Below are 8,375 nucleotides of genomic sequence, written 5' to 3' on the forward strand. Positions count from 1 at the left end.
TGAATCTGATTATTCAGGTCCGAGCTCAATCAGGGACCTGATTGATTGATTACCTGATTGATTATCTGATTGAGAAAATCAAGATTCAAGATCTATGGTGAGGACTCGCAAGCTCCGACACGTGACCTGCACGGAGCTGGAGCTGGAGCGGAGGCTCCGTGTCCGACCTCAAACGTCGATGCGATGAGTGATCCGCCGATCTTCCACCACGCTCGTCCTTACGACTCCACCCTCTCCATGGGAATTCAGCATTTTGGCCACGCCAGATTGTAATTTAGGCTTAGGCCCCAATGTCTAGACTTTGCCCTAACATGTAGATGTGTAAGCGTCTTCTCCGGCTGGATGCTCTCCTCAACACATCTGGCATGCGCGTGTATTATAAAGGTAAGACCAGGTTTGCAGTCTTTCCTTCATCAAAATATCGATTCACCACCGCGCTTGCCGACGCTCAGTCTCTTCACAATGCCTCCAACGATCCTCGTCGTGGGCGCCACGGGCAACACCGGCAAAGGTGTTGTCCGGACTCTGCCGAGTTTAATCAAGAATACGTCGTTCTCCTCGCACCGCATCCTTGCTCTCACAAGATCGACTAGCAGCCCAGCAGCCCAAAGCATTGCCGTTCTGCCCGGTGTCGAACTCATGGAGCAGAATTGGGTCGAGATAACCGAGGACTGGATCCGTAGACACGAAGTCTCCCGGGTATTTCTCGCTTCTCACAACGAGCCCACCCAATTCGCTGAAGAAAGTCAGTTCCTTGTCAACGCCCTGAACGCCGGCGTTCAGTACGTCGTCCGAATCTCAACTACCGCCGCAAATGTTCGCCCCAATCTCAAGGCTTACTATCCCCGCTCGCACTGGGCAATCGAGCAAATGCTCGGCCAGCCTGAGTTCAAAGCCATGCACTGGACCTCCTTACAACCCAACACCTTCACCGCCATGTTTCTCGATTCCACCGTGGAATTCATCAAGCAGACGCGCAGAACCGGCGAGCAGAGTCCTCTGAGCCTCATTATCGACGCCGACACCAAAGACGGCCTTGTCGATTCACACGAAGTTGGCGTCATCGCTGCCCACCTATTGGCTAAGGATGATACGTCGCCGCACAATGCTGCGCGCTACGTTGTGAATGGCCCCGAAGATGTCACGGGACGCCAGGTCGTGAAGCTGGCGGAGGAACATATCGGCGCTTCCGTCAAGCATGTTAGGTACAAGGACATGTCGTTCATTGATCAGATGGCTGCCAACAGCTCTCATTCGCAGAACCTTATTCTTTCTATCAAGCATGCGCTGGTTGCTACGTGGAATGGTCAGGCGATGGCCGCCACCACGAGCAAGGAAGTGCTTGAGCTATACGCCCCAAAACGCACGGTTGCTGAGGTCCTGGAGCAGCTGCTCAAGGAGTAGGTGTCAGGCGGGAACTGTGCGCGTTGCGGTGGAGGCGATTCCGCTATTCCCTATCTTTGAACTACGGCGTCAATGTGGTCGAGACGAGCGTGAGTGAGGTTCAGACTTCGAGATTAGCCGGATTGTCGCTATGTAGCATTCATCATATATGTAAACATTTTGACACTAGATACTTGATCTCATGCTCCGTTAGGCTCGTTACCATTGTTTCGTAAAGAGCGACGACAAGCCTCCATCGGCCACATGGCACATACATACAGCAGCTCCGACACGCGCACGGGGCAGGCTAGTAGTACCGGGAATGCCGGCTTCAGTTGGATATCTGACCTGTGATCATATTGTGGTCTTCACACCTTCTCATGCAGTCGCAGGTCAGGCTATTATTGTCGTTGCACGTAAGACGGCGGAGGGAAACTGGTCGAGACGCGCCGTGGCTGCCGCGGAGCCAAGTGTTACTTGATCTACGACTAAGTAAAGAAGCTTTCTTTGGCCCGGGAGTGATGAAAGCTTGAGGCATTTACCTTCTTGCACGCCAAAGATCAGCTGAATTCAGAATTCTAGTGGGGAAAAATGGCTCCACAAGCACAATCTGCGGCATTTCAACCCGCAAAAGGGCCGTGAATGTGCTGTGCCGGTCGCTGTACTAGCTGTGTGAGTAATCCAGCTTGAATCCAACGTTGTCTCATCAAAAGCTCTCAGAGATATCGATCTATCGTTAGACTTCCGGTTGGCTTTGTCATTTTTGTTCCCCGCCGCTATCAGGATGGTTAGCGCAGCCTCTGCATCTGGCAACACTGGTAGCCTTTCGCTCTTGGATATTGTCAACTCGGAGTCAGCTACTGCTTTAAAAGCGATGATCGACAGTTCCGGAGGCCACACATACATCAAGCCAGACTTGAGCGACGTCAAAAAACTCAAGGTCTTTATCATGGACGGCAACGATGACACCGTTATCACCCACATGGAGGCGGCAACCAACGCAAATGCTGCAGCATACAAGAAAATGATGTATGGCGAGATCGGAAGCCGTTTCCACGCAGAAGCGACAGACCCATCATGAATTGAAAACCGCGTCACCCGCTGTGGGTAAGTCTCTGCATACTGGGGCACTGTAAATGCTCGGTGGACGGCATATTATCATGAATACGGAAACAATTCACACCAAAAATCATGCGTCAGCGCGTACGGCTTCACGCCGTTACCGACCTTCGACTCGACCCTCACATGATATCGCACTGGTGGGGATAAATATGAAAGCAAAAAGATACTCCTTGAAACGCGCTACATGCGCGCTTGCCTACCATCATGTACCCTCCGTAACTTAGTAAGATGCAGACGTCTTAGCTTCTTACGTCGCAAGACCTGAAGAACTAAATCTTTGCACAACCATTCGGCCATTTACCGAGCAGCTTGCACCACCCTGACGCGCTCTTCTGGTCCAATACGTCTGACGTCCCGGCTTCTGCGCGGAGTCACGGTGGAAAAGTATGAAAGATAGAACGAGACTTCTCATGGTCCATAACTACAGTCCATAATATACCAGGCTCTGGCTCGGATAACACATCAATTGTCGTCCTGAGGATGCGCGGCCTCCCGCTTTTCCTACCCAAAAGTCGCGAGAGGATCAATGATAGAGACTTATTTCCAGAGGAAACCAAACCCTCAGATCCAAGATACACCAAAAGCTCAAGAAAGGGTTGCGACGTAAAGCGTCATGATTGTCAACGGTGCCATAAAATTCGCCGAAAGACTTGCCGCGCCGCTGACTTCGCCATTGCCTTGAGCGCCATTTATCATTGACCTTAAATTCCGGGTGATACACAGCCGTAGAATCGTCGACGGTGCCGTCCCAGCAGAGCTTTTGCAAGCATTTCTGACAAACGTCTTGGATGTTCGTCTGCGTTTTGCCGAAGCTGCGGTGCAGGATCGCGCAGCCGAAGCAGGTCGGCCAATCCGAATCTACGGTGCCATTGCCTATCGTGGCTAGAAGATGTCGTCAGCTGGGGCTCGGATGCGGATCTTTCAGGTGAACGGGTTGTGCATGACCTACCGACGTCGTATCCATTCTGGATGATGCTGTTTCTTTCCAGAGTGGAGTAAACCATTTGGCTGGTGCTGACGTTGCTCATGTATGCGTCAGGAGCATCTGGGAGGTACACGATCAGTGGAGAGGGCGGTTCAGTGTCGTCCAGGTTGCAGCCGAACCAAGTCGGCTTGTTGTTAAGACTAAGGTTCACGAAAGTGTTCGCATCTGGGTTTTGAGGAAATGAGGTACCGTTAGTGATGGGAAGCAGACTGCGTTGGTACGTGGCAATCAGGACTGTGCCGTATGGCCAGTTCAGGTCACCGTTCTCCTTGAGAGTATCTGCAGAGGAGTCGACTGCGAAGACGACATCGACGCCTCGCTCGGGCTGGATGAGCGGATGTAACGGCAGATTCTGTAGATCTTCGCCTCCGTCAACCATCATTAGGGTGTGCTGATTGTGCAAGCGGTTTTTCGTTGGGCTAAACTGATAGAAAGGATTAGGATAGCTGGCTATGTCGTCTGTTGAATACTTGTCAGTTGACGACTTTTCTCCACTAGAGGTGTTGGTATCGTGTACTCACTTTGGTCTTCGCCGACATCTTCGAGGAGTGGCTTCACTAGTTTTGCTATGAGACCGACCTCTCTATTGCTGCCCTTGGTCGCCCGCTCTACGGCCACAGCAAGGTGGGCACTCCTCACACTACAGACGCAATCAGCGACATGATACCGTCATTTCACATCACTCGTGGCATGAGATTCACGTCCCAACGGAAATGGGAGCTCTACGCGGAACCCTTCTCAGACGACGCACCGGATTTGGAGGGCGAGGATCCTTGAATCCAAGGCTTGCACGCCAAGTACCCTCACTACTCCGATTCCCGCGATGACATCAAGCGGTGCTGCAGCGCTGGCTTGGAAAGGTCTGTGTACCCTGACGCTATTCGCAAAGTCTTCTCATTCATCGAGATCATCGAAAGGTGGCCTGAACTGCACCACGATGCGCGCTTGATTCAAATCTGGCCTATCGAACTGCACCCGCATCTCATGTTTATGCTAACAGATTGTCAGCCTGTCGCATTGCTTGTCCTAGGAAATTATGCGGCGCTGCTCAAGTTGAGGTCTGGAAATGTCTGGCCTTTCGCAACTTGGCCTCATCTGCTTCTGCAAGCGGTAGAAAAACCGCTTGGCCACGGGTGGCAAGCCTCACTTGAATGGGCAAGACGGATAGTTTCAGGGTTCAGCACAGAATAAATGAGGTCAAGTTGAAACTTTCTCTCGTGATATTCGACCTTATCCAGTTTCTGACGCCTTGACTGACCGTATCATCCCCAAAGCCTCGCCTTCAAACCCTGCAGGTTGTACCACAACAAGACCGACCACTGTTCCCTCACCGCTCCAGTCGCGCTGATGGCAACGCTTTTGCCATTGTATTCCCCCCTCCTCTCGGCCAGCTCCACGTAGGCAGCGCCTAGATCTGAGTAATTGAGACTTGCACTCTGCCGCTTACTCCCATCCACCAACAACTCATGGCCAGTGCATTCTGCCCCGACCGTGTCGTGAAGTGCTGGAGGGTCGACGAAAATGTAATCGAAGAACCCTGAATTCTCAGCTGCTGCGGCATTGTATAACTTCGCGGCCTTGTCCAGGTCATCGTAGAGGTAGTGCAATGTGAATGAGACGATGGGGTAGACGAGCCTGCCTGAATCCTGCGCATGAACGGGGTTCAACGTCTCGGATCGAAGAACGAGTATGGTAGGCTTAATGTATTTTGGGCCTTGGTCTTTGCGCAGCTGGGCCAGGGAAGAGATGATCGCTTCGGCCATATCTTGCGCTATGCGTGTGCCGTATTTGGCTTCGTTGGTCGCAATGCACATGTGCACGACTTCTGCGCCTGATAGGCACGATTGAAGCGCAGCATAGTCTGTAATTGGCGCTTCGATGATTGATATTTTCGCAGATTGTGTCTTTTCTAGATTTGGAAATGCCGTCAGAAGTTTCGATTTTGATCGGACGAGGATTTGATGTTCAAATCTGTGGGAGGCGCGGCGAGGAGGGCACGTAGGACAGCAGCACCAGTTCCGCCTGTTGCTCCGAGCAGAGCGTGAGTGGGCATCTTTATGGGTCAGTTGATGATGATTGAGAAATCAAGTCATGCAGAGGCGACGAGCAGATCAAGCTAGATGGGGGACTTGAAGTGTTGTGGGATCATGAGGTAAGAGACGTCGGGGTGAACGGCTTTCGAAGTTGGTGCCTTGGTCGAAACTTGATCGCTGGATGGTAAGGATTGAGCCAGAGCACCGTTGACGATCTAGATATACGTAAAGAGGCCACATGGTCGGAAGGTTGAGATTCCTGCATTCCGTCGTGCAGCCACATGGGTTCCATGTAGATCATCTGCACGTGGCCCTGGCCTCGCAAAGCAAGCCAGGCAATCTGTGGACTTGCACGTGTTCGGAGTTCGCAAGAACCGTCTCCCGAAACGCCAGGGCTTCTGCCACTGTGATGTGCTTCTTGGAGCGACCTATCAAGTGTCCGGAAACAAAGCAGTCCCCGAAACCCCGCGTCCGACAGCTTGAGCGCTTCGCTCGCGATGTTTTCCACGATCGTCCAGCACAGGAAGATCCCAAGATACGTTGTTGCACCAACCTATCATCATCCAAGTCTACAAATGCGTACCGGGAAAGTGCGCCACGCACACCACCAAACCTGTCATGATGTCATCAGGAAGTGGCGCAGCAGCAGCAGCAGCAGCAGCAGACGTAGCAGCCCGGTCTTCCAAAGCACAGCATCCTTCAGCTCGTATTTCGTTCTCGCCTACATCTCGCTTGAGGAGAGCGAGGAATGGAAACGAGTACAATCACATTGTACTCATCAGACGCACGATATTGTAGCATTGAATAAAGCCGCACGTACGTGCACTTGCGGGCTGGCGTTCATGTCGCACAAAATGCTAAGCATGGCTGAACCTATTCAACATCTGAGCTCAGCTAATCACTCAAGTTCCCATTCATTCGAGAGCGTCGGGGCTTTGTTCTCGCTGACTCCCATTCTGAGCTCCACTTGACGGTATTCTGCTGCCTGTCTTCTGAGCGCTTCCCCATGTCGTGCGCCGAGTGCACCGGCAGCGCATCGAGACTAAGGAGAGCCAGGGTCTCCGGCTGAGGAAATATGTTAGAAGGGTCAGGTAGCACTACATCCATGTCAGTAAAATAGCTCTATGTACTCCAGAGATGACCAATTTTTACCGTCCACCAGCCGCGTCGTGATGCTCGTTAGCGCCGTCGTAGATCGGGGTGCGCTTGTTAGGCAGCCCGAACTCTTGCTCTTTTTCTGTGCTCTCTCTCTCTCGCGGCCAAAAGCGTGCATGCATGCGTCAAGAGATGAGAAGCGTCGGTAGCGCTATCGGACTTGTTGCCGGAGGCTTGACTTGATAGCAGGGATCTATCGGGATTTGAGATCAAAAGGAGTCTATCACCGCATTCAACCAGGCCCAAAATCAAGGGCCAGAGCATAAGGTAAGGCCGTGAGACATGTCTCCTCGCACGCAGCAAGAGACAAGCTGTACGAAAGTCTTGGAACAAAGCAGATCGGAGGCGAAGAAGTACGCGGAAGGCATCGAGTAGTGGATATATGACAACATGACGGCTCTCGAGTAATTGATTCCTGGAGCCAAAGGTTTGTTATTGCTAAAGGTATGAGCCGGAGATTTCTAGCAAATGACGTGGGCATACCGGTCGATTACAAATGCACGATATCACTGCGTGTCGAGACCACCTTTGCGGGCTGAAAGCTCACCGGTGAGTGGCCATCCTGCTCGCTGACGCGCGAGGAACTGTCTTGGTGACTAGAATTGCTAGTCTCCCAAGCTACTGTCTTCGTAATGCCAGTAGCCGCTGCGCACTTGCCTGTGAGCTCTATCTCGGAGGAAGAAGAGTGCGGCCTCTCTGCTTCTGCCTGATTGCGACTGCTCCTTCCAGTGTAGCTGTTCGCGTCGTTGATTGACGCTCGGCTTGCGATTTCCTGGACCATAGCCCAATTTCTGCTGCAGAGGGGACGATGCCACTTGCTCCATTCTCTGCCCTGGTGATGGTTAGCACGAGACGTAATGTTCAAGGTAGGAGACTCTTACAGTCCAATTTGGACCAGGATAACGCGGCGCCAGGCTGTGAAGATATTAGTCTCAGTCATATGGCGGACAACTGTCTGCGTGGGTACTTACTTGCATCCACAGTAACAACATATAGGTGAAGGTAGCTAAGCATGACCAGAGCCAGAATGCCGGCGACCACATTCCAGAACGCGATGGCTGATAACGCGGTCCACTTTGTTTTAGTGACACTGCTCTTGCCTAAGCTGAGCGCCATTCGGAATGGGATCCAGCCTTGTTTCATGTATGATGCAAACGTGATAGCTGAAGATGTATAGTTGATCCCGAGAAAGACGGACTCGTCCCAGCATTTGGCCTCCACAGTAGGGTCCCAGTTACCTTCCACAGGATCACATTTTGCAAACACACATATGACACAAAGGGCGCCAAAGAGAGCTTGCAAGATGCCACTGATATCCATAACGCGACTGAGAGTCTTGTGAGTTTTCACATTATGGAATAGCCACGTTCTATAATGCAAGACCTGTCCTACTACCGAGAGCGTATAGCACCCGACATTGAAGGCTGCTTGTTTCAGCAACCGCATACGGAGGAATGAGGTTATTACTTACGATAGCCGGTTGTTTGCCAGAAAGCTGCGCGAATGAGGCTTTGCATTCCATTGGGTTTGGCCAGTATTTCATCCTGATGTGTACCGAATCCATAGTGCATCGAAATGATGACAAAAACCCCGGATATCCTCGCCAAAAGGCAACGGAGGAGAACACTGATCTCCTACTAACCCTCGCCAAAAGGCAACGGAGGAGAACACTGATCTCCTACTAACCCTAAGGCGGC

At 51.9% G+C, this 8,375-nt stretch overlaps 3 protein-coding genes across 3 annotated transcripts; 1 reads left to right on the forward strand and 2 right to left on the reverse strand.

Annotated features, from left to right (window-relative positions):
* Nucleotides 1-462: 462 nt before the first annotated feature.
* On the forward strand, nt 463-1,404 carry WHR41_09443 (uncharacterized protein; the record flags this gene model as incomplete). Its single annotated transcript, XM_069378046.1, has 1 exon — nt 463-1,404. One exon carries the CDS (start codon nt 463-465, stop codon nt 1,402-1,404), a length of 942 nt encoding a protein of 313 aa, XP_069224893.1.
* Nucleotides 1,405-2,910: 1,506 nt separating this feature from the next.
* On the reverse strand, nt 2,911-4,401 carry WHR41_09444 (uncharacterized protein; the record flags this gene model as incomplete). Its single annotated transcript, XM_069378047.1, has 4 exons — nt 2,911-3,387; nt 3,455-3,949; nt 4,012-4,130; nt 4,361-4,401. 4 exons carry the CDS (start codon nt 4,399-4,401, stop codon nt 3,029-3,031), a joined length of 1,014 nt encoding a protein of 337 aa, XP_069224895.1. The 3' UTR covers nt 2,911-3,028.
* A 351-nt stretch (nt 4,402-4,752) lies between these two features.
* WHR41_09445 (uncharacterized protein) lies at nt 4,753-5,543 on the reverse strand (the record flags this gene model as incomplete). Its single annotated transcript, XM_069378048.1, has 2 exons — nt 4,753-5,321; nt 5,504-5,543. The coding sequence occupies 2 exons, from the start codon at nt 5,541-5,543 to the stop codon at nt 4,753-4,755; spliced, it is 609 nt and encodes a 202-aa protein (XP_069224894.1).
* Between the last annotated feature and the right edge of the window lie 2,832 nt (nt 5,544-8,375).

The sequence above is a fragment of the Cladosporium halotolerans genome, assembly GCF_011745625.1.
Source record: "Cladosporium halotolerans strain TM138-S3 chromosome Unknown Sca164, whole genome shotgun sequence".
NCBI lineage: Eukaryota > Fungi > Ascomycota > Dothideomycetes > Cladosporiales > Cladosporiaceae > Cladosporium > Cladosporium halotolerans.